Source organism: Cydia fagiglandana, chromosome 15, assembly GCF_963556715.1.
Source record: "Cydia fagiglandana chromosome 15, ilCydFagi1.1, whole genome shotgun sequence".
Taxonomy (NCBI): domain Eukaryota; kingdom Metazoa; phylum Arthropoda; class Insecta; order Lepidoptera; family Tortricidae; genus Cydia; species Cydia fagiglandana.
Genome location: NC_085946.1, coordinates 4,030,689 through 4,058,329, shown reverse-complemented (window position 1 = coordinate 4,058,329; position 27,641 = coordinate 4,030,689). Strand labels below are relative to the sequence as shown.

General features: G+C 37.7%; 1 protein-coding gene and 1 long non-coding RNA gene across 2 annotated transcripts in view; both read left to right on the top strand.

Moving 5' to 3' along the window:
* The window catches only part of LOC134671277 (uncharacterized), a 280,075-nt gene that overhangs the window by 218,834 nt on the left and 33,600 nt on the right, over positions 1-27,641 (top strand). The window lies entirely within an intron of this gene.
* Positions 1-27,641, top strand: part of LOC134671243 (ammonium transporter Rh type B-B) — a 56,682-nt gene that overhangs the window by 1,876 nt on the left and 27,165 nt on the right. The window contains exon 2 of the mRNA XM_063529047.1: positions 5,279-5,412. Within this exon, the coding sequence (XP_063385117.1) occupies positions 5,295-5,412 (118 nt within the window). The 5' untranslated portion in view covers positions 5,279-5,294. The remainder of the gene's footprint in view (positions 1-5,278; positions 5,413-27,641) is intronic.

The window sequence follows — 27,641 nt, the reverse complement described above, 5'->3', positions numbered from 1 at the left end:
TTCCGATAAACGCCGTTTAAACCTTAATTACGAGCGCTTTTACCGGTTGTAATTAAGTAGGACAATGTCGTTTTTTTCGTGTGTGAGTTAATATTCTATTAATATAGTGGTTATCACGGAAGTGATAGGAAATGTGGCCCTTAAAATTTTCGACATAGGCACTTTTTGTCCTTAATCCCGCCCTAGGGTGGTAAACTAGCATCGTACTTACTGTAAAAGAGTTTTTCAATTAAAATACACGTCAAGATTTTTTTTCCTTTTTTTTCGAGGGTTAAACAAAATTTGCCCCCGAGTGAAACACAAAATTTTCACCACACCAACCCGAAGCAAATAAAATGTAAAATATCAAACAAAATCAAACTAAATTAAAATCAAATAAATGCTATTGAATATTTAACATCCAAAATCATAATTTAAAAGTCAATTCTACTAGCAAACATAAGGAAACAACTCAGAATTTGCATTTGATTACTTTGCACAATGAATTACTGATAGCAAAGTGCAACGTGAATTAATGTAAAGCAATGACTACATATTTATGACCTGGTACAACCAAGTTGTTTTTCAAGACACCGTCTCCATCAGCGGTGATAGCGTGGAAATATTTAACACGGTATCGCGTGCGACCCTCAACTAGAAACCTCAGTAAATAAACAATACCAGCCTTACTACCACAAAGGTCATTTTGGCGTGGGCTTTTGTGGCGGTTACGATGTTTTTGAAGTAATTGTTGTTGGTGAAATTACGTTTTTCTCGGGAATGTTTTGGTTGAGCGGTGACTTGTGTGTATGGAGGCTGGGGGGTTCCAGAGGGCTTACCACGAAACACAAAAATCCGTTGTCTGCCACTCTATCGCTTCAATATGCAAGAGCGATAGAGATGCAGATTATTGCAGATAAAGATAATATTGTGATTTTCGTTTCTCGCTGTAGGCCCTCGGAATAAGCTACCGAAGTAAGTACCGAATTACCCATGTAGGTACTCATTTGAGCTACATATTTTGAGGAAAATAAGTAGGTACGTAAATTACCGGTAAGAAAGATATATCCCCGGCATCATTTTACCACGGCTCATGGGAGCCTGGGATCCGATTAACAACTAATACAAAGAATATAGGCACTAGTTTTTACGAAAGCGACAGCCAATCTTCCAATCCAGAGGGGAAACTAGGCCTTAGGATTAGTCCGGTTTCCTCACGATGTTTTTATTCACCGAAAAGCGACTGGTGAATATCAAATGATATTTCGTAGGTACATAAGTTCCGAAAAACTCATTGGTACGAGCGGGGATTTGAACTCGTGATCTCTGAATTGAAAGTCGCACGGTCTTAGGTACCGCTAGGCCACTAGCGCCCCCAAGTAAGATATTTATTTATCAGCTGGTAGTAGATAAGTGGGTAAACAAAATATCCCGTCTGTTCAAAGAGTATCCGTTCTATTTAGATACGAATAATGTTCTCATTGTTTTGTTTAGCGTCATATTAAAAGGCAAATAATTAGGTCATAGTAGTGAAAATGGCAAGGAACGGCATTTAAGACGAAAGTGGATGAGTGCAATCGTCGTCTAGGACTTATAGGACCCACAGCACAAGCTCTATTAACCTTACTGTGGGACTAGGTCTATCCGTGTAAAATTGTCCTATAATGTTTATATAATTGTAGCACACTAATTCTAAAATACCAATTCAGATTGTCGTTTATTTGCTTTATAATATGGAGTATTTTTTTATTTACCATTGCAGTGCCATTTTGGTACTATTTATAAATCTACTACTACTTACTACTACTACTCTTATCATATCATAATCTCCGTTGCATAACAGATAATGTAGTTAACGTACCTAATCTTTATAGCTGCGAATAAAAAATGTCAATATAACCCATTCTTCTATTGTTTTAACTAACTCAGTAGACCGTAAACTTGCATTTCTTGGTACTGATAACAAAGAATGTTATTTTTAAAACTTCAAATAGTTTTTGATTAGTTAAGTCAAGTCAAGGCCAAAACATTATTTATTCACGTAACACCAGCAGGGAGCGTTTTGATATCACCATGAAGATCGCCCCTGAAGAAAACTGTGGGTCAAAAGCGCGCCAATCATTAAAACGATTGTCAAGATCATATCAAAATAAGATCAAAATCGTGATGATCATGATGCTCAACCTGACCGATTGCCGCCACAGCGACTGTAAGTAAGTAAAGATTATACATTTTACATACATGTAAAACTACAAAGAAATTTTAACGGAACAATAGAACCCGGTAACTACAGGCAGTCTTATCGCTAAAGAACGATCTCTTCCAGACAATCTTCACCAGACTGTGTGCTCTGTAGTGGGCAATTATTAATTCGTGTTATTAGAGTGTAGCTGATCCACTCTTTGGTGCGCCCTTAGGTGGCTCACGTACCCTATCGTCTTGCTAAATAATCGAGCGCATTTTGGGTACGTCAGCACACCACCAATATAATTGTAGGAAATTGAGGCTGGCGGCCAAACAAAACGCGCCAGAAAAAGCGGCCAGGCAAAACACTTTATGGCTAATATTTAAATAAATACACTAATTTATAAAATTTTCAGTGGTCGGCTATATAAAATGCACTCTTAGGTATATATTGTGTAAATATCAACCTTATAAGTTTATAAAAAATAGGTGTTTCAAAGGCCGGAATGTTTAAACCTTTAAATGCGTTTTTCTCAAAACTGCGTTTTTTGACTTGCAGCGTTTTACCATTTGACGGCAGATCTCTTTTTTGTCGAGCTCACTGCGGCGTTCAGTCTCAAAAACGCTAACTCGATCATGATCAAAATTGTAACAAATTATTAGATCAGAATCTCAGAGTCGTAACTATATATTTTACTAATGAATGTCCTTCGCGACTTCACATGCAATTAAAAACTCCTAGTTAGTGTTCATTTTATATGTTAGTGGAAATGGGTTTAATACGTCGGTACTAAAAAGTGACTCAATGCCTTTTCGAAGAGTTAAATCATTGGCAATTGGATCAAGCACAGACAGATAATATGATAGACATCTTAAGAAAATATATTTGTAGCAAAACTCGGCGATGCCATGAATACGGTCACCTGGGTAACACTTAAACCCCTTGTTTTATGGTATTTAAAATAACCAAACATTTCATAACAGATCGTCTCAGGTCTCTAAATGTATTAGTAGTACAACGTATGTATAACATGATTATCGCCTAACAAGTTACGACACTAACAAAAATAGTAGATCCAAAACTTACATGAAAAAAGTGCTAACACTCTTCAAAAGTATACACCTAAAATTTATAAGAAAATAATTTATACATCGACAGGGACAAAAACTGACGGTCAAATAAACAGTAATCACTTCGAAATTAATTTTGGTTGTTACCTACTGTTATTATGTCTTTATTTCGTGGAACGGTTTGACAGAGGCATCATCATTTTTAAGATAACCTATATTTCATCGTACGAACGTGTCTTGCTATTTCAGTCAATCTCGGTAGTCGATACGAGAAGTACTGAGGTTGGCCGAAGTAGCATGACAAATACGAACGTTTCCAAGAAAATACGATGGAAAACAATTATGCACTACATTTGTAGGCGTGTCTCTGTGATCATACCCGTCTTGCTCCCCTCGAGACGGGATGCGTAAAAGCATTTTCACAACTTAAAAAAAAGGCGTGTCTCTGTGATCTATTCAGATATATCTCTGGCACCGGGGTTGAAATTACTGCTCTGCGGCGGTCGCAAATTTCGTTCCGATGTCGGTCCGCGTCCGAACGGTCATTATGCAATTGCCTGCACGCCATTTGATGAAAATTTTAGATTTAATGCCTTAGCAGAAGCTTGTTTATTAATGAGTTCTGAAATTTTTATGAATAGGCTAAATTGGCTAATAATCTAGTATGATCGATGTAATGAACTATAAATTTTGGAATCTTTCGTTTGCTCGGGTATCAATATTAGCACGAGCGCTTAAACAACAGCTTTGCCCTCTTGTAAAACAAATAACTAGTTATTAAGTCAAGTACTTATTTAAAATATTTTAAAGTGTAAAATAGCCATAATATTGAAGAATGTAAACATTGCTGTACAATCGCAGTTGACCCAGTGCTCCGTATAATATTTTCGCTCCATGTGCTGCCAAAGATTAATCTACCGTACACTAGATAGAGCAAAAATAAATTAAGATTACTGATGCTAACAAGGCAGACCGTACTTTAAAAAAAAGTATTTAGATACAGATTCACACGGATAGTTTGTAACCTAGATTAAGATATAGGTATAATACATTTTATTCCTTAGAAGGTAAGAAAGGGGTTTGAAAAATAGTATTATAGTCATTCTAAGTACCATTTGTAAGAAAAGAAAGGAAATAAATAAAACTTCTGCCTTATTTCGTACGTACATTACAGCACTAGGTCAAAATTAAGGATTTGAGGACCGCATCGCCTAGCAAGTGAGATGAAAAAATACATTAAATCCTGCATTGCCTACGTGTAACAAGCCCTTTTACAAGCAAGTTTGATCAACAATTTCATTCATATGCACGATCTATAGGAAGTGATCCACGCCACGCTCCCTTCCGCGCGAAGTAATCTTTACGAGTGAGGGAGCATCCTAAGTAACCTTTGTTCTGACACCGCGTGTTTGTGAACGTGAGAGCAATATTAATATTTCATTCACGTTATATTATTTCAAGAGCCGGTTCTATGCTAATAGTAGAACAGCCATTTTAGGGTTAGGTTTCTTTTACCTACTGCGCGTAGACCAAAAATAGAGAAATATTAAATAGTTTTTTAATTAGCCCATTATAGTGTCGCATTGCTGGGCAAAGGCCCTTGATTTCCACAACTCCCCTTGTAGTGCTTTTTACGGCCAGTTGCTGATGAAGGCGTCTAGAGCTAGATCAAGAAAAGTTTGCAGCGATTTTGATGGCCTATGCAGTGCAAGTGTTATTTTAAATGTCACACTTTCTATAAAATTATGACGTGGGCAATCAAAATCGCTGCAGACTTTTCTTGGTGTAACTCTAAGTCGTCTCGCCATCTCCGTCTGGGCTTGAAACGTCCGCGCTTCTATTGCGGCATCCACTTGGTGGCTATACTAGCCCACCTATCCGGATGCATGCGGCAGACGTGACCCGCCCAGTCCCACTTCAGCCTGGCGGTCTTCTCCGCCACGTCAGCTCTGCGTGTTTTGGAGCGCAATGAAGTACATATTACGGATGCGATTGTTAGGCAATTGTCTTTTGCTTTAGTAAAAATAAACTTTTTGTTCTCCAGGTCCTAAGCCCCCAAAATGGAGCCGAAAGCGCCCGGAATGAAGTACTTACCGCTGCTGGTGTTCCAGCTGATCCTGGCGGCACTTTTCTTCGTCTTCGTGAAGTATGACGGCGATAACCATCACCAACTTCGAGGTAAGTTTATTTATTTATATAAAAAAAATTGCCCGTATCAACACCGCAGCAGTAACGCCAATAATGCCCTAAATGTTGCCAGCTGTGCGCAAATTCAGCGCAAAATAGCCAAAGTATACAAATATTTTCTGACATATTTCCGATGTTTAAATAAATAGAAGGCAAAATCATACATAATTGGCAACAACAAGCGTTGATTAGCAACCTTACATAGCCAATTAATCCCAAGATTCCAATTACGTCACAGTTATTTTAAACTCAACGACCATTAAGTATAATTAAACTGAAGTGCACTCGACGTGTAAAACAATTAATATGTTCAGAATTTTTCGCTGAACACTGCCGTCTCCGTAAGGAGACACTGGACGTTATGGACAGTGGACATGGGCAAACGTGATGCAGATGAGTTATCTGCTAGATGGAGCGTACAAAATGACTCTCGATTATAGGAAAAGGCACTTGTTTATTGACCGAAGCCACAGAATAAGTAATAGTATACCGTACAGAAAGGAAACTTCGTACAAAACCGAAGCGGTTCAGGGTCGAATATATGGCACTATCCTATCGGCTATTGGAGTTGACAAAATTCAAGCCATTATCTTATCTGTGGTCGTGCACGCAAAGGGACGCCAAGTTGTGTCAACCCTAATAATTGCTCGGAGCAATGCTGAGCCGAACGGAGCCGAGTTTGCCCGAAGTCAGGGGAGTTTCGCACCCTTGCCAAAGAGTTAAAGGTGTCCGTTTTAGCTTGGGCAAAAATGCTTTCTTATATTCTCCTCTGCACGTCGCAATTCTCAACTGGTTCTACTGAAATTTTGTGAGCAGGTAAGATTCTTTTTTGTCAATTGAGTTTTTGGAAAATATTCTAAATGGCGGTAACTGACAAAATAACTTAAGTGCACGTACTTACCTACACGTACATTCTCGCTTCGTGACAAACGACTTTGAGTTTTTCTTCCACTTCGGACGATGTACTCGTAGAGTACGAAGTCTATTAGAGGAGGTCTATGCAAGGACGTCATGAAATGAGTGCGAATTATCTTTACAATTAATACCCGGGATTAATTGAATGCAGGCCATTAATTAACGCTAACTGGAACAAACGAAATGTCGAGTAACGCGATATGGCTATTATTTGAACTGCGCTGCGATGACATTTGAGCATGCGACATGCGAAAAATTACTTGGACTTAAAACATCTAAAGATCTTTCATAGTCTAGTTCTACGAGTAATAAATATTTGTTTTTTGGGAGTATAGTTATTGTTTAACTCTTCTTCTTCTTCTTTAATATTGATACGCGAGAAAACGCTAGATTCCAAAATTCAACCATGAGCGTAACGATGGATTCATGGGTCAACTTTAAAATGTTGCCGGGTGAAACACTAAAACTGTTGACCGCCCCATTGCGAAGAAAATGCTACCTAACTATTAAACATTAAAATACAAATGAAATAAAACTATTGAAACAGATTATATCGCGTACATTGAAAACATACTACATCCCGATGTAATCCGTTTTAATAGTTTTATTTCATGAGTAGGTACCTAACTATCGCGGTAACCAAAGACAATATTATTAAAATACAAATCCAAATGAACTCTTTTTTTAACCTATTTGTGTGTCCCACTGCTGGGCAAAGGCCTCCCCTCTCCCTTTCCAATTTTCCTTGTGCTGAGCAAGATCCCGGCAATCCCGCTGGAATGCATCCAAGTCGTCCCGCCATCTCTTTCTCGGTCTGCCTCTGCCACGACTAATCTGGGGGATGCCAGCTAGTGGATCATCATTAGAGATGGGTAGGGGTGAGTAAATACTGAGTATTTACTCGGTATTTACTCAAAGCACCCGATAAATACCCGTATTTACTCATTTAGGTGGGTAAAAACGATTGCTTATAAAATATTCAAAAAGTGAGATTTAAGAACAAAATTGTCTTTTATTGAAGAGTGCTAACGTGTATTAACAATATCTATAAAATAAAAAGCATAGAGGGCGCTTAATTTAGGAAAAAAAGGTAATTATTATTGAGAGGCAAATTGTGATAACAATTTTGTTTTAAATAAGAAGCTATTTTCTTAAAAAATATGAGTACTTAAATTCTATCGATGTTCTAGATAAGTGCATGTCGCGCAAAAGTTCGTGTTTGCGCGGCACTTACGACCTTTTATTAAGGGTTTTTTAAAGAAAACTCAAAAATGGCTCAACCGATGATGTTCAAAATATTGTTTTTTGTACTCTATTATACGGCTAATCTCCCGATATGTTTTCATATTTTTTCTGAACTTTAGTTCGAAAGTTATAGAAAGATAAACATTATTTTGGCCTTTCGAAACGGTTTTTTTCCAAAAATATTCAATTTATCCAAAAATGTTCTTAGAAACATTCCAGTTATTTTGAAGACCCATTTAATGACGTGCAATACGTTGGTGGTTTCTGAGATATTTTTTTGTGACAATTAGTTACATGTATGGAGTGCCCCTCTTAAAAATACATTTCTTACAATTTTGAGTACTTAATCCAGTAGCGGCTTACAAAATACACCTATATTTCAAATTTATATGCCCCTTTCAGCACTCTAAATAGTTTATACCCACCAATTTGGGTGTAAACGAGTAAATACGGGTATATTGAGTAAATACTGAGTATTTACTCGGTATTTACCTGTGAGTATTTACTCACTACCCATCTCTAATCATCATCAATGAACGCTATTAAATAGTGAATTACTTTGCGGAAATCCATACTAATTGAAACCAAAATATTACTTTGCTAATCCTCAAAAAGATAACGTGCTAGTCAATTAGTGCTAACCCGTCATACTTACTTTTTACATGCAATTAATGTTCCCACCCTCCCACCGCAAAAATAAATACGCAAATGAATATAACAAACCACCACCAAAAGAATAATACTCGACACGTGTTTCGCCTCTCCACGAGGCATCCGCAGGAGTTGATGACGGTCTGACGCCCGGAAACGGTACGGCTCGGTTTGCGATATTAAATATTTAAAATTCAAAACTAGAATTGCTACAATTTCCGTTAGCCCCCGCTTTCGTCAATATATGGCGCTTCAACAAAATCCTTTTAATGTTTCATGAGCACGTAGCTGAATTTGACTTATTTGTATGCCCTATTTTGGAGCGCATGTTTTGACTAATTTCCTATACAATTACGTTTGCCAGCCGAAGGTTGTATAAACAGCACATTAATTAGGAATAGATTAACTGGATTGCACTGAAACTCAATTTGGGGTTTGTTGATTTAGGCATCGCTCGTATTTAAATTATTTAGTGTCCTGAAAATGGGATATTAGTATATTTGCTAATTTATTTATGTCGTAATATAATAAATAACGTTCATAGCCTTATTTACTGAAAGTATTCATTTAACATAATTAGTTAATGTAAAACTAAGAACCAAAAGACCTAAACAAAGTGCAAATAATACACGGTCTCACGCTATTTTCAAATTGTGAGGTCCTCTTAAAAAATAATTCTATACGACATACTTTCAATCTTACTTAATTGAGAGCCTTCATAATTTATAATAGTTATACACTTAAGTATTGGCGCCGCTAGTTGTAGACCTCAAAGCGAACCCCCCTGTGGCCATTTTTTAACTGCGTTTTTCTTTGAAATAAGTAATTTTTTATCTTTGTATTTTTCCGTATTTTACTATGGCAGTAAAGGTATCCATATTCATGTATATTTGTCGATCAAACACACTACGAGCCATTCATACAAACCTGTTCCGTTCAAAACAATAGCAGTAGTTTATAGGAAAACATCCGAATGCACGAAACGTGCCGCCTATTGTCACGGCCTAGTTTACCCATCGGGTTTTAGGGTTCCGTACCCAAAGGGTAAAAACGGGACCCTATTACCAAGAACTGCCGTCTGTCTGTCTGTTACCAGGCTGTATCTTAAGAACCGTTATAGCTAGGCAGTTGAAATTTTCACAGATGACGTATTTGCGTTGCCGCGCTACAACAACAAATACTGAAAACAGAATAAAATTAATATGTGGGGCTCCTATACAATAAACGTGATTTTTTTGCCGTTTTTTGCGTAATGATACGGAGCTCTTCGTGCGCGAGTCTGACTCGCACTTGGCCGGTTTTTTCTTTATTGCTTCGTGCATTGGACCTAACTGAGCATAGACTGAAAAAAAATGCATGGATAAAAACATGTACCTATGACGAAAATTTGACAGCTTAATTCCGATGTAAATAACCTCAATAGCTGGCTAGGGTGCATGATGGTACCTATAAAGAGAGTGTTAAGCACTGGGATGAGGTGATTTTCAAAAAATAACTGACAACTTTCAAGTCAGCTTAAAAACATAAAAATCACCGTTAAATATTCTTATGTTTAGTAAAAAAAGTTTCTTAAAGTTTCATCAACCATGCGTGAGATCTGTGGGTTAACTAGGTGTCATATTCAAAGTTATATATTCCCTGGTTGTACGACAATTATAGTTGAGTACCTATTGACTATCCAATATTCAATATGCGAAGAAAATACCCCTCCGGCCGTTTTGGCAACCAAGTTTCGTAACCAGTTGTCAAAAAATAATATATCATCGTGTTAGGCAACTAGTTGCCTAAAAAGAAATTCTATTCCTGTTTGACATCCAGTTGCCAACGAAGAATAGAGCTCAGACACTTAGAGAAAATGTGGCTAGTTTCCAAGGATTCAAAAACAAATGTACATATAAAAGTACTTACATACAGTGTTGGGCATTCAAGAATAAAATCATTATTTGAATAAGAATTTGCAAGAATAAAATCACTGTGATTTTATTCTGGAATAATTCATCCGGAATAATTATGTCTGGAATAATTCGTAGATGAGAAAATTTAATGGGAATAAGTTATTCTTAGTCAAATAAAAATAATCATGATTTTTTAGCTAATTTAGCTAAAAATAGCTATATATCTTACTTTAATAATTAAAGCCAGATAAATAAGCTATTCTTGGTAAGCTATAAAGCTTACCTAGGGGCTATTCATAAATTACGTCATTTCAAATTAGGGCGGTGGGGTCTGGACATCGGATGATGGTAGCATGACGTAGGAGGAAACGGGGCCATTCGAAGCATGATTTTTGGATGGGGAGGGGGGTCAAAAGTCGTCAAAAATCGATGACGTTATTTATGGACAGCCCCCTAGTTGAGTGGTAGTACAAATACCATGGCTGCGATTTACTAAATTTCACAAAAAATACAAAATAACGCGTACAGGTTAATATTTTATAAAAAAATATTTTAGTCCACAACATTGCTTAACATATTTGACACCACGGAATTCACCATCTCTAACGAGAACCTAAGCAGATCAGCAATATCCTGTGCGTGGCGGGCGTCGAAATCGGTGCGGTTGTTGGGGCATATAAATACTTGTGTCCACCCATTTTCTCCTACTTCGCAATGTTGACTGCAAACGCTCGTTCCAGGTGATTTTAGGATATTCTAGATGTCACGTAATGCCTAGCTGTGAAATGAGATATGAAAGTCTTATTTGGTAACCAGTTGTAAACAAAGACATTTAATTCCTTTCCGACAACTGGTTGCGAAACTCCACTGTCATCTACGGTAGTTGTGGATCAGGAATAGAATTTCTTTTTGGGCAACTAGTTGCGTAACAAGATTATTTCTTATTTTTCAACAACTGGTTGCGAAACTTGGTTGCCAAAACGGCCGGAGGGGAAAAACTAGGTACCTAACTGACATTAGAATACAAATGAACTCTGTTTTTTTATATTCAAAATTTGACGAATAAAAATGATTAATAGGCCTTTATAATCTGTGTCGGACGTTTTAAGCAGCATCCCGATTTCCGGCTATGATACTTGCGTTCGTGGCTGTAAAGCCCTACACGAGACAGGATTACGAGTACGTAAAAGATTAAATAAAAGTTGACCACGAACGCTGTAAAGGGTTCCAAACGTCGGGATGTGTTCAAAAAATTTATTTTCGAATATGACAAAGGATCAATTTGGAGGTGGAGTTACAGGAATGAAAATATGTGCATGTGTCGCGAGGTCTTTATTCGGGGCAAACTAATTAACATTTTAACCGCATTTATTCAACAATGAGACTGTTTCCATACAGACGCAGTACACAACTTTCTCACGCCTATTCAGCATGCCCTAATTAATCCAGTAAAACGCCACGCTTCTCATTCCAAAAGTTCATTAAACTAATTTCACCCGGCCGAGTTTATTAAAGTGAGCTCTACTCTAATATTTGACATGTACCAGTTGTGTAGCTATATTTGAGAAATAAGTAATATTATTCTTAACATATCTTATAAATATCATCATAAGAGGTACTAGAATACTAGATATTAAATTTCTACTGGGACCAGGAAAGAGCCCCTGTCCCACAATCGCCTTCCCAATGTCCTAATGGCTCCCCTACACAATGGGCCAGCGCCGGCCACTCCAAGGGACGCAGCCATGCGGTAGAATGAGATAGCAATATCACTTGCTCCCTCTAATGCGTCCCTTGGAGTGGCCGGCGTTGGCGCATCGTGTAGAGGAGCCATAATACATTTTTGGCCTCCGCACATTGGTTGGTTCGTGATTCCCTAAATATATAATTACAGTTACGGTGGAATGGTTCCTTGAGTGGCGATCGCGAAGGACGCGGCATGAGGAAACCCTCAACGAGGTGGGTTGATGAACTCAGATCGCCGTCAAAATTCAGGGATCCGTTCGATAAGCGCAACACTATTATATTTTTCCGTTTTAAGAGCAACCGACCATTGTGGAGGTTCATGGGCTATCCCAAGAATCTCCACAATGGTCTAGTATAGGTATATAGGTATAATACCGAGTGTGGCCTGTAACACGAGCAAATAATTAAAACATAAATTGTACTCCTCAAACGCTGACAATTTTGTTCAACAACTATTAAAAATTATGAAGTATTGAGACTCCCTATTTTTCATACATACTTAATAAATATTATCTTCAATGGACGTCATCGCCACGCCATAACATTTTACTATGGAAATTGAGAATGACAGCGACGCGTTCAGTACCGGTAGTGCAGCTGCGGTTAGAAATGGAATGTTACCATTAGTCTAACTAACCTAGCTTTTAAGTAAGTACCTAACTAACAAATTTGGAACACTCTCTGAATGAAGAATTATATTATTATTATAACCACCACAATGTACTTTCAGCAAAGTCTAAAACAAAGAATATTACACTATTCTAATAATTTTAATAGTGTTTTTGTGGAGAATATCCTCCAGTAAACATCTAAATGAAAGGCTTTATTCTTTTTAACATCTAAAATAACAAATTGTTATAACCATCACACCGATAACAAATTAAATATTGGTCGATAGCTCGATTCACGCAAAATTAGTCTGTGTTCCATCGGATCCCTTACAAGGATAAAAGACTTGTCATAATTTAATCAAAACTCCGGCAAAATAAACTTCGGCCAAACCCCGATGAATACCTGAAGGTTGTTAACAAGGTTAATTAAAATGGAGTTATCTTCAAAGAGGGGAAAGTGGTTTTTGGCAATATTCCGGTGTAGGTATTAATGTCGGCTTATCGCGTGACAATATAAAGCATATGTCCAATTATGTCCATTTTTGTCACTGCGTAGAGTTAGACCAAGAAAAGGCTGCAGCTAGTTCTCTTTTGTAGCGCAATTCGGGCAACCAATGTCACTTTTACGTTAGATAGAGTAAGATATCTATTAGATGTGAAATGGATCTCTAAAAGTGACATTCCATTTCCAACTGCAGCTGCAATACTGTTCATTTTCTATGGAAATTGACAATGACAGCGACGCGTTTCCATAGTAAAATGAACAGTATTGCAGCTGCAGTTGGAAATGGAATGTCACTCTAAGTCATATCCTGTGGAAATCGTTCAAGAGTATCTCCAGAATAGCGCAAATGTCAAATTTAACAAGTTAGATCTTAAACATATCGTTATCGTATCTTGGTGATGTCTAAAATATATCTCTAATAGATGTCTATTTCAAAATCCGAATCGGGCCCAAAGTTCCCCGCCGCGTCTGTCTGTTTGTTTGTTTGTATGTTCGCAATAAACTTAAAAACTATACGGAACGGATTTTAATGCCGTTTGCACCTAACGATAAAGTGATTCTTTAGGAAGGTTTAGGTGTAAAATTTGTTAACTCATGCCAAGCCGGGGCGGGGTCGCTAGTATCTTCTATGTAGAGGAATCGTAATATATAATCAAGGAAACACCAAAACTAACTAAATAAATGTATACATTAACTAAGTAGGTAAATAAAATTTTGCATTTATCCGAATTTCAACATATTTTTGATTCACAACCTCCATAAAACGTAACATTCGCTTAGCACACTCATGGCGCTCATAATATTTCTAACTACTCTTGATATTCTACATTGAACTTTATTGCTTAGGTAATAAGGACGACGGCTGGTAGCTAGAGCTACCAAACCTATGCGGGTAAGATAGATGGCGCACCTGTTCGGTACAGCTGTAAAACGGGACTTATTTTATGACTCCATCTAGTTTTGTTCGTATGAAACATATGTATATGTTGAGATCGCAAGGGAAATTAAACTTAAACTGCAAAACTTTTTAAACCAAATTAAAAATAATTGCAGTTGACATCCAAATGTCACCTTAAGCGCCACTTGCACCATCCCACTAACCCGGGGTTAACCGGTCAAACCTAGATTTACCATGGTTACCAGTATAATTTGACACTGGGTTAACGGTTTAACCGGTTAACCTTTTCGACGCCGTGTCAAACACAAAAGCTGTCACGTTGATGCCACGTCACCGAAGCGTCAAAACTGAAATGGAACTTAATGCATATGCACGTAGGTCTATGTTGCTCTGTGGTCTGTGACCGATTAATCGGTCTTGGGCGTTGAACCTGCGGTGCAGATATACCGGTCATTGGCGTCCAAAAGGTTAACCCCGGGTTAGTGGAATGGTGCAAGTGGGCCTTACTTTTGAAAAATGGCTCACAACTACGATTTCAATTTGTATTCAATATAAATATATAAATTTAAAATGTGCTGTTCTGGTATAGACAAGCAGCTGACACTGCCCCAGGCTATCGCAGATACTAAAACAGATACGCCACTAGGACAATTTATTCTTTGTAAGTTGTACATGGTGGTACGTGTTGGTCGGTTCCCCAACTTAAGTACCCAAGTTGCCATACTAATTGTATAGAAAAGTGGATACCTACTTATGGTAGGGAATCGATAAAACACAAAACAAAATACAAAAAAAAATCTAAAGCAAACTTATTTGGCTTGTGGATGATTATTTAAAATAGAAAATCTGCAACTTATATCTTATATATATCTTACTTTGATCATATTTAAAGATTTATATTTATTAATATAAGTACATTGACTACACCAAACCAAACTTACAATAAAAAGTAACCTAAAATTATAACTACATACAAAACTAAAACTAAACATAAAAAAACCTAACCTAAACTTTGATCATATTATATAATAAAGGAGGTCATAAGAAGATGCAGCAGAATGAGATAGCAATACCAATATCTATCTATGTATAGGGATTTAATTGTGTGTCATTGGCGTACATGTCGCCATCAAGATTAAGTCAGGTCCCCACAGAAAACCAGCGCCACGGTTTACCGCGGCATAATGCTGGGTGGGGATCCTATTCTAGCGTCCAAATGTTTTTTATGTCTGCATGCCTTTCTTTTTTCATGTACTAAGTAGTGGCGATAATAAAATAAATGTATTTCTTCTTCTTCCACATCGCTTGCTCCCTTCATTAGTTCTACTTAGGCCCAATATCTGTTTCTTATCCAACGTAGACTACAATCAATTATGTATTTGGAAATGTACTTTATTCGATAGTGGCGTATCTGCAATAGTCTTATATAATCTGTGGCACGGTTCCCGGGGCAATATTCCTGAGTATGGCACATCATTACCTAGGTCCGTAGGTACTAAAGTGATATTATATTTTGAATTTAAAATGTACATGAAAGATGTATATTGTACAGTGTTTTAACTGTCGATTGTAATAATGTAATGTGAATAACAATTGTGATACACAAAATAATAATAGGTAGAAGTATTTAATAATAGTTTAATATTTTATCAATTATGACAGTTGTTTTCTTAAAACCTAGTTAAGTATCACGCCAATTTTTGGGATTAAGTTTCCGAGCAGAGTCTAGGTTCCCTTAGCAAGCCGTGGCAAAAAGCGGAAGAGAAGACGCGAAGAAGACTAATCACAGGGTATTTAACTGACCAGCCAAATCAGTTTCTTTTTTCGAAATTGTTAAAACGTTAGCCACTAAAAATCTGAAAAACAGAACAAGTGCAGTGACGTCACGGTCAAGTTACATATTCTATAGGTACCTAGTTATATATAGTTCTGTCCGATTTATTAGATAGAAATTAATTAAAACCAAAATATTACTTTGCTAATTCGCGAAAAGATATCGTGCTACGGGGCGATTCGGGAAATGAAATAGACATCCGCTAGATATGAAATAGTAAAGATATGTGACGTTCCACGTTAAAAGGTACCTTACGGCGGCTGGCGCTTACGCTATTATTAACGCCGCTCCAATGTTCAGCCGGGGAAATGGTGCCTTTTGCCGTGGAACGTCACATATCTTTACTATTTCATATATAGTGCATCTCTAATTCATTTTCCGAACCGCGCCGCTAGTCAATCAGTGCTAACCCACAGCACAATCATTGCTATCAGTGTTAGTGTGTAGTAAATAGAAATTGTATCAAAAAATAACCGCGGTCTACGTTTTTCCAATAATTTTCTGGTGCATTTTCGTGCACATTTTAAGCTCTATGATGTTGGTGACTTAAATCTATCATTTAAGGGCTCCACATATCTTGCAATAAATCGCATGCGGTTTCCGATCCTTTGTCGACTAGGCAGGTGCATTCAATTGATTTAACTTTTTGGCGAACCGCGAGTTCTCAGTTCGGGGCGAACTACTGAACTATTATATAGATGATAAAACGAGAGAAAGCAGTAAATTGTTTACAAAAGTCGACATTTTGTTGACGTTCTCAACAACCAGCAGTCAACACGGATCGGGTGAACCGACGACAGGTGGTTACCGAGAAACACAACATCACAAAAGGTATTTGAGAGGAAAACTATTCATTAGGAGCTTGTGAAAATCATCCTAGGGTCATTCTCTGAGAATATGTTTGCGATTGCGTTTAATTGCCATAACTCTTGTTATACATTTTGTATAGGTTGCGGCAATGAGACCGTTGACATATTTTTTGAGAATGGCCATCTAATGGTAACATTCCATTTCTAACCGCAGCTGCACTACCGGTACTGAACGCGTCGCTGTCATTGTCAATTTCTATAGTAAAATGAACAGTAGTGCAGCTGTCGTTGGAAATGGACTGTCACCTTAATGTGAAAATTTCATCCTTCGAGGATCAGAACTCTGCGATATAGTATAGTCCGTATAATCCGTAGCATCATTAACAAATAGTAACTATAGTTCGTTTTTTTTAGCATTAGAAAGAACTTGAAAGAAAGTAAGCGATCATGGCATGTCTTTTAATAGAAAAACGCTTTTTAAAAATCAATAACTATTACTTATGAAACTAGGAGAATATAAATGATCGTATTAGATTCATAATTGTTACGTATTTGCCGTAACTTATTTTTAAAATGTGTTTTTCAATTAAAGGCACATCAAGATTGTTTACCTAATTTCTAATGCTAAAAAAAAACGAAGTATACACTCAGTAGTATGTACCTACATACTTAGGAGTGGCCCTTTATTTTTCAAACAAGGAAATAGTGTTCACATATCACAGTGTATAGTTACCTACTTAATACATTCATTGCCACTAAGTGCTACGGGCTACGCTCGTAGCGCGTAGCCACGTCTTTGCCGTATGTAGCGCGTAGTCACTACGAACAGTGTACAGTCGGGTTCTTGGCCCTGAATGTGCTACATAATTAATATATGTACTTACTAGTTACTGCCCGTGACTTCTTCTGCGTTGAATAACGATTTTCCTGATAGAAAATATGTCGTTTCCCGGGACTCGAACTATCTCCATACCAAATTTCATCTAAATCGGTTCAGCGGTTTAAGCGTGAAAAGGTAACAAATAGACAAGTTACTTTCGCATTTATAATATTATATTATAGTAAGGTTAATATACAATATTATTTACGATCTAAGATTATCACCCAAATATTTATTTATATTTTCGCGACCTACATTATTTTGTATACCCTTACAAAATACAGTTGTTTGTGAAAGTCACGGCGAACAAACAAAACAATTAAGTTAATCACTCTAATGACTGACATTGAAGGAATCAATCCACTTGCCTTGACTACGCTGGCTTTCTGTTTGGCATATTTCCTATACAATACGTGTTTTTGCCAATGTTAGAATAATATAGGTATATATTTTTTAAGAGAGGTAAGGTAAGCCTACCTAATCGTGGAAATATATATCACCACGACGACCACGACGATTCGTGGATATTCGTGGAGATATTAGACTATCGGCTCGATTCAGAAAATGAATTAGATTTCTACTAGACTTCAACAAGTTACGATATGGATATATATATTTAGATATATATGGATAGATATATTTGTAAGATAGATATGTAAAATTTGACGTTTCCGCGATTCTGGAGGTCCTCTTGAACGATTTCGACAAGTTATGACTTATAGATATCCAAGGGCCAAATTCGACATGTACAACTGTCAGATTTCGCATCCACGTCAAATCAACAGTTGATTTTATCGCATACTGAGTGTTGATTCCATCAACGGTGGATAATATCATTTGGTACAACCAAAACTCAACTCTAAACTAAGAGTGGTTCGGTTTTGTTTGCTTGTCACCCTAACTGTGGATTGTTAATGTCAAATTTTGACATTGTACGTATTCGAGAACTTATGATTTTTCCCACATCAACGGGAGATCAACACGATACGTCAAACGTCGCTTGTCGAGTAGGGGTCCAAGTCACATCTAGTCAATATCTATGTAGATCTAGTTGATCTCTAAATTGTCTCTAGATCTTGTGATTATCTCGAAATCCGAATAGGCCTGTATGTACTTACACCGTACTTTGTGGTACTTAATCATAAATCAATTTAGAGCCTTAATAGATTGCTAGATAGTTTAAAAAGTCGTTAGACCAAACCAATGATTACCTCATTTTTATAATAACAATATCTTTTATTAAAAACTACTTTGATTTGGTCTAACGACTCAATTTTTTCCCTCAATTGCTCAAAGGTGAAGGTGGTTACATTTTTTTACAAATCTTATGTGTCATGTTTTGTTATTTTTTTTATTGAAGATATTGTTTTACTACTACTAAAATTGATTCTGATTCTGATTAAATACTAATTCAAATAAGCAATAATCATATTAATAGAAGTTATTAGATTTATTGCCTCATATTATAAGAATACTGCCAATATTACGCTCGTTAAAGATTCTTCGAAAATCGCAGACATTTTAATCTCGATGCAAAGGACTTAATGACATGGTACCAAGGAATATTAGCAGCGAGAAGTTGGTGTAAGGAGTTTAGTTAGTTTTTTAAAGCTTGAAACGTCCTTTGAATGAACCAGGTGTGTCCTGTCTTGTTAAAATTACATTATACGGGACATATTTTTAAAACATTTTCATGAAGCAACTTTCTTTAGCATCCCTTGGTGTCAAAATTGCTGAGGTGATATTAAATACTTAATAGTTATTTGTGTTACAAAGGGGCAAAGTTGTTGTTTAACCGCGAGCGGTTAAATCTTTCGCTTGCTCGGGTATCAATAGGTATTAGCACGAGTGCTAATACCTATTGATACCCGAGCAAGCGAAAGATTCCAAAATTGAACCACGAGTGGTTCGAAAAATGGAATCTTGAGCGTTGCGAGGGTTTCAAAGCACAAGGGTAAAAAAAATTACTCCTACTACTATTAATAATTAAAAAATTACCCGAGTGAAACACAACATTTTTCACCACACCAACCCGAAGCAAATATTGTATTAAATGTAAAATATCAAACAAAATCAAACCAAATCTAATTCAAATGAATGTTATTAAATATTTATCATCCAAAATCATCATTTAAAACTTAATTCTACCAGGAAATATAATAAAACAACTCAAAATTTGCATCTGATTGCTTTGCCTCACATGTGAATTACTGATAGCAAAGTTCAACTTTGCTATTCGTTTTTGAAGTGCAAAGTAAGCCTTTCCGAGCTGGTGTGGTGAAAATAAATATTATAGGACAATTTTACGTAGATCGACCTAGTCCCACAGTAAGCTCAGTAATGCTTGTTATGGGTACGAGACGATTATATATGTATAATAAAGAAATAGAAGAATATAAATACGTATGCACTATATAAGCACATAATAAATACCCTGGTTGTAGAATACATTGTATTCGCACGTTTCCGTGAAAATACGATGGAAAACAAATATGCACTACATCTCTAAAGATTCTTAAACCAACTTCAGAAAGAAAAATTCTATACGAGGAAAAGCTTCACTGATAGAACGATTTTGAACTTTTTACTTGCAATAATGCCAAGTTTTGTACGAAAAAGAAATTTAAAAAGAGACAATGAACACTTTCTTAGAAACCAGCAAATCTTATATTTTTCCCTGCAATTCCAAGAGCAATAAACTAAAGATAACTGCCTCGCTCAACACTGGTTGCATATAAATGCAAAGTGCATATATATATTCAAATTGCAAGTGCACCTAATTAGGATGCATCAAGAAGCGTCAGATTTCGCGTCAGACGTTATATTGTCTCATAACAAACTGTGCAATGCAACTGATTGACGCTGACCTGATTATATTATATGCACAGACCAATAATAAACTAGAGTCGGACCAAGAAAAGTCTGCAGCGGATTTGATAACCCACGCAGTGCAGATTTTTTATTATTTATACCTCATAATTTCATAGAAGTTTAACATTTAAAATAACACTTGCACTACGTGGGCTATCAAATCCGCTGCAGACTTTCATGGTCTGACTTTATATGCCTGATTCGAACTTTAAGATACGTCGATACGTGTTTTTGATGGACACCTCAGCGTTTTTCATAGTTTTAATGTGCAGCGCCACGCGCGGTAAAATTAAAGAACTAATTCGACCAAAATGCCCCGGCAAATTACAAACGGCGCCGTTAATGCCGTAAAATATTATACATAATGCCGACATTTTACAAGTAACATTTGTAAAATGCCAACGCCGCTTGTAAACGGCGGATTCCTACAATTTGCCGGCGACATATCTGTAATGTCTAAGGAAATCTGGTAACAAAAAAAGAAATGTTTCTTATAAACTTTCTGGGACTTTTTGGGAAATATGGTGGAAGTTATTCACCTTCATGTACTAGCAAACCAATTTTTATAAAAATCTAAGATGTGATCGAAATGTACAAACTTTTTGAGAATTGCTCATCTATTGGTGTGTTTTGACGAGAATATCAAATATTGTTGACTCTTATCCAGCAATAATGCAGCCAGCTGTGCGATCATCAACATTCATAGTCATTTCTATATTCCTTGGTTATTATCCAGCCTTCTGAGATGAAAGCAGACTAATTGGAATGCAGCGGCGGCTGGAAGCGGAGCGCGTTTCACGCATCGCGGGATCTGGGTTACGGGAGATGCGTACACCGTGTCGAACGGCAAACAATGCTTTTAATAAGTTTTTGGAAAAAGAACATTTTTGGTACAAGCTTTTATCGCTGACTGCACTTTTCTTACAACAGACAACTCATCGAGACAATTCTAGAAACCCCCACAATTAGGTTTCGTTGTGTCATCACAGAGTTCCTATGGCCATCTCCTGTCTCCATCATCAGATCAGCTCAATTGTACCACAATATTGCATTGTCATCCGATTTATACATGCATGCAAAATTTCAGCTCAATCGGTAACCGGGAAGTGGATCAAATTTAACTTGCAAGATTTGATTACAGACCGACAAACAGACAACGGGACAGGTGAAAGTAAAAATAAAAGCTTGTAAAATGCTAAAGGCATACCGTGAACACCGAAGTACGCAAATTGCGGGCACCTTTCTCTCTCCAATGAAGGCGTAATTTGAGTGACAAAGAAACATGCCCGCAATTTGCGAACTTCGGTGTTCGAGGTCCTTCTGCGGTTACTTCTTCTTTTCGTGTTGAGGTTCCTTTTTTATACGATGGATGCCCAGTAGGCAGCGGTGTTGACAGCCCTGGCTGTGGCGTCACTCAGATCCAGCTCCGAGCAGTGATGCGGGCATGCAGGGCACGCCAGTAGTAGTAGATGTTCCACCAAGTTATGCATGCGATCTGCGATTACTGACTGCCAGCGAGTCGAACGCTACAGAACCAGTCTAAAATATGTCGTCGAGGTGCCTATCAAAAGCGTGTTATCGGAGAGCGCACTTACACTGGTTTTTTGAGCGTAGGACTAGCCCGCAGTCACCTGGCTAATTAGAATTATACGCCAATGACCGAACCTTTTGTTTAGCAAACGTGCGGTTTTATTTACAATAGGGAATGCACTCCTGAATCCAAACCAATACTCCTTTTTATGAAAACTAAATTGACTGGATGTTGGAACTAGTACGGTGTAACACGAGTCCTGCGTTAATGGTCTGGTGATGGCGACTCAAAATTACCACCATCATGAAACTATGTTCAACGGTGTTCAACGAAAAGGTGGCGGATGGAGTTGGAAAATAACTCGCGTCCTTTAAGTATTCATTCATTCGTTATTTAAAGGCTAGTTTTTTTTTAATTGTGAACCTACACTCTCAAGTTCTATAAGAAAATCTCCGTCGTCAGTTTAGAAATTTCATTTTAAATAACTAGGTGTAATAAAGTGTCGTTATCTAAAGAAACATTTTATAGTAAGTAACTTAGGTAGCGATAAAAAACATTACAACTGTTTTTAGATTCATACTTAATCTTATTAGTACATTAAATTTATTTATAAAACTTTACCACACAACATTTTATCCGGCTATTTTGTTTTCAAAAGCCTTTACTATTCTGAAAGATTATTAAAACACCTAAGCTTGCTGTGAAATTTTTCTCATCTCAAATTAAAACTACTGACCAAAAAACAACAGGCGTATTCAGTTTCCAAACTGCAGTGTTTAAATCTATCAACAACTTTGAAAGCCCGCGATCCGGTCGAGCTTCGTGAAAGCTTTCGATCACGTTCGGCTAGCAAATTCATTATCACAAAAAGCTCTCGCATGTCAGACAAGCTTCGAAAGCTTTTAATTCTTGGTGCGGTTGTTTTGCATTTGGATCGTATTGTTTATGCAAATAGGCTGAATTATATTTTCTTTAAAGGGTCATTGAAGTGAGTTTTGGATGGAGACTTCGGGCCCGATTCGGATTTTGAAATATACATCTATTAGATATCTTTTAGACATCACCAAGATACGATAACGATATGTTTAAGATCTAACCTGTCAAATTTGACATTTGCGCGATTCTGGAGATACTCTTGAACGATTTCCACAGGATATGACTTAGAGATCCAATTCACATCTAATAGATATCTTACTCTATCTAACGTAAAAGTGACATTGGTTTCCCGAATTGCGCTGCAATAGAGAACTAGTTGATATCTAAACTATAACATAACTAGAATGGATCTAGTACGTGTCGTCTCTTGATGTGAATATCTTGAAGTTCATAATACTGTTCAATGTTCATATATAGTTCTTCTTCTTTTCTTCTTCTCAGCATATTTGCGTCCACTGCTGAACATATGCCTCTTTCATGGATTTGCATGTTGTTCTGTATGCTGCGGTTCTATGCCAGGTCAGTCCTGCCGTCTTTTTAATGTCGTCCGACCATCTGGGTCGTGGTTTTCCATCCAAATAGTTATGACTTCTGACTTATAGCTGTTTCACAAAAGTTTGCGCCGTGTCTATAAAAATATTGATGAATTCCAAACTTATGTATGAATCGTGTTGTATTGCGTGTTTAATACACATTGACAGTTACCATTTATAAACGTACTTTAATGTAAGCATTGTTGAAATTTTTGTAAGCATTGTTGAAATTGTTTTTATAAGCTAAGATTAAAAGTTATTGACTGTGAATTAAGCAGGCCACTGACGAGCCTTCCAAATGAATGCCGTTACAATGGATCCATCCAAATGGACGGTATCCTAATATTAAACATTGTACGTTTTTGACATTCACGGACCGATTTTGGATTGCAGCCACGCTATTTGGACTGTTGGAAGGCTCGTCAGTGGGTCACTCACAATATCTGGGAGAGCTCGGAAAACATGAAAACTTAACCTAGCTAGATCGATTTATCGCCCTCGGAAACCCCCATATACCTAGCAAATTTCACGGAAACTTATCCCTTTAAGGGATCTCTTCTTACCTTAAATAATCATCTTATTGCGATATCATGATCCCTGTGCAGAGTAATTCCATCCGTTATTAGAATGTAACAAATGATCCTACCTGACGGACGACTATACGGGATAATATCACAGATTAATACCGGACGGTTATCGGATCTTCAGATGAAACACCTTATTTGGGATTTGCTTTAGTTGTACTTTCCTTCTACTTTCGGCCGATTATTTAGGTAAGAATATATTTCATTGTTTTACTAGCGAGCTTCGTACGGTTTACATAAAAGTTTAACAAATTATGCACTTAAACCTTCCTCAAGAATCACTCTTTTAAAAGGTGAAAAGCGCATGAAAATCCGTTTAGTTTAGAGTTTATCGCGAGCATACATACACACAAACAGACAGAGGCGGCGGGGACTTTGTTTTATAAGGTGTAGGTAAAGATATGTATTGAAAATTTGAAAAATTAAGCAGATAAATATAAATATTGTAAATAAATATGTGCCAAATTTCAAGTTGTGAAGGGGTCAAAAGTAGCTCGAAATGGTTCGTGTAATATTACAAACGGTTGCTGCGTCGCCAGTTCCTTATTCTTTGAACGTGGCTGGTCACGCTACCGCGTGTCTAGATAAAATTTCAGTGCACTGGGTCCCCACAGGCCGATTGTTTCCACACCAAAAGGGGTAAGTGAAAATGATATATCTTCATCCCTATTTCAAAATAGGACCCCTAATATGCGTGACTTCAACACTGGTGCCAATACATACCTACAAAAAAGCCTATTTGTAAAATTCCGTATACGATCGCGAAGGTATAAATAACCTTGTTATACCTATCATTATTTCGCTTCCCGTCCGTCCGTAATGCAATCTCGATGGATACAGACCTATTTTCCCTTATCCCATTGTGCGAAATTTTGCATACATATGTAGATTCCATGGCAATACAATACATTTTTATCCAGCTAGGGACTTTGCCGATGTGATTTAGACATCAAAGGTTTTAAATTGAGATATTGGAAGGTAAAAAATGTTAGACAAAATGTATAATTTCAGATTTTTTTTATGTATTTAGCTTTTGCAAGTTTTTATTCCAAGTTGTTACTGATTTATCACGTTAGTAAATCAAAAATCTGCTATTGCTGTTAAAAAGTTTGTTTGGTGGAATAAAACAGATTTTTTTTATCATAATTAAATAATGAATAACCAGACTTTTTAATAAATATTGAGGGCTCAATTAAGGTAAATATACTGGTGCTCGACGCGGTCCCAGTACATGACATCTTGAAACAAAAGTCGTTGTCAATAGAGGTGACAGCAAGGTGTAATCTATTGGGCATTAGCATGTCAAGCATTATTACGTTTACCTTACATAGCTTATTTATGGAGGGAAAATTGAACGTCTCTCCTAACATAATATTTAGATTTATTGTTACATACATGATAGATGATTAAAAAAAAGGTATAGAATTAGACCAAGAAAAGTCTGCAACGATTTTGATAGCATACGCAGTGCAAGTGAACGAAACACCTATGCCTCTACTACTACGTAACGCCTACTACGCTTATACTCGCCAGGGTTTGGGTGAAGCCGGGTTAAATCCTATTATGCACCGTACATTCAAACTATCGACATTACTGAAACTAATCAATTGAAATCTACCTTTCAGGCATCAATAGAAATCCCCACATAATGTCACGAGTAGGTTGTACACAATACAGGACGATCGCTACCAAAATTCACCCAATGCCTTTGAACACTTCAAGTCACCTGCCATTTATTCGCGTTGCCTTGACGAATTCGTGCGATTATCCTTATTTCCTTGGTAATTGTAAGGTAAACGTACTAGTGCTCGACATCCTAATGTCCAATTGATGACACCTTCCTGTCACCTCTATTGACAATGAATTAAGTTTCAAGATGACATGTACTGGGACCGCGTCGAGCACCAGTACGTTTACCTTGCATCTGTACTTACATTTTTTGTTAGCCAATCTAGTAAGGCCTCCCCTCCTTTCCTCCCCTCAACCCTGCGGACAGATCGTGTCCATAACAAATATCTTCTTCCTCCTGGCGTTATCCCGGCATTTTGCCACGGCTCATGGGAGCCTGGGGTCCGCTTGACAACTAATCCCATGATTTGACGTAGGCACTAGTTTTTAAAAAGCGACTGCCATCTGACCTTCCAACCCAGAGGGGAAACTAGGCCTTATTGGGATTAGTCCGGTTTCCTCACGATGTTTTCCTTCACCGAAAAGCGACTGGCATATATCAAATGATATTTCGTAAATAAGTTCCGAAAAACTCATTGGTACGAGCCGGGGTTTGAACCCGCGACCTCCGGATTGAAAGTCGCACGCTCTTACCGCTACGCCACCAGCGCTTAACAAATATACTTAGATAAAATATCTTAGGCAAAGATCTCCCCTCTCTTCCGCCACTCATTACGGTTTGGTGCATGCCACTGATGGCTCCTCTACACAATGGGCCAACGCCGGCCACTCCAAGGGACGCAGCCATGCGGTAGAATGAGATAGCAATATCACTTGCTCCCTCTAACGCATAAATGCGTCCCATGGAGTGGCCGGCGTTGGCTCATCGTGTAGAGGAGCTATGATATGGTGTAAAAAAGAAATCAAAAATATTCGTCGTCTGAGACTGTTTACGTGTATATTGGGTCAAAAAATAGTCGTTAAGCGTCAACAATACCACCTGGAACGAGGTCGCAGACATGATTACCGCAGAATTCATACAGCAAGTGTAATTGTGCCATAAAGGGCGATGTCAAAGGCATTTCCATTCGAATCGGCCCCCGGGGCTCTATTTCGGGATAGGAAACAACGAATTGGAATTCATTTGGAAATTATTTTTGTTGCGATATGTGGGACTTGTTTACTTATATACTTTATAGTACTTATTACAAAGGATAATATTTGCGTAGGGATCTGGGATCACTGACTCACTCACTCACTCACTCACTCACTGATGAAATGTTTCACGTTTTGAAATGCGGCGGTTCGACGATTAGCCGGATTGTCACTGCGATACGTTCTTCAATAAGGCGGCCCACGTTTAGCCACATCGTACATTGTAGAGTGACCAGTTCTTTCGGTCGCCTACGTAACCGGAGTTTGACAATGTTTGCAATTTAATTTATTTCTACCATGGTCCCACCGCACTACATGTGTTTCTTTTCCAAAACATTTCCTTCACAACTTAAATAGACGGAGCCCCGCAAGCGGGGCTCCTATTTCTGGGCGGTTTGCCCTTCGGGCATCTGAAGTTACCTAACGAACCTAACCTAATTACCTACCTACGCTTTTTTCCCCAAAGTGTAATGTTTTCACGGACGTCTCACTTATTCAATAGGTAGGTAGGTTAGGTTCGTTAGGTAGCTTCAGATGCCCGAAGGGCAAACCGCTCAGAAATAGGAGCCCCGCGTTCGCGGGGCTCCGTCTAGTTAAGTTGCGAAGGAAATTTTTTTTTGAAAAGAAACAGTCCGACAAACTCCAGATTTGATGGACACCCCAGCGTTTGTCAGGCAGCGCCACGAGTGTTAAAAATGGGAACTAAAAACTGTCAAAGCGGCGGCTAATGACTCGCTGTATTACATTACGGCTAGCCGTGTTGAAGAACGTATGGCGCCGAATACATTCCGGCGGATTCTCATTCAGCCGCATTCAATACGGCTAATCGTTAAACCGCCGCATTTCAAAACGCCCCTGTTTTTGAAAACGACTAGCCGTAATGTAATACGGCGGATTATACGATCCGACTGCGACAGATACACGGTCGTCGCTAACGCTGCTCGCACTGTTAG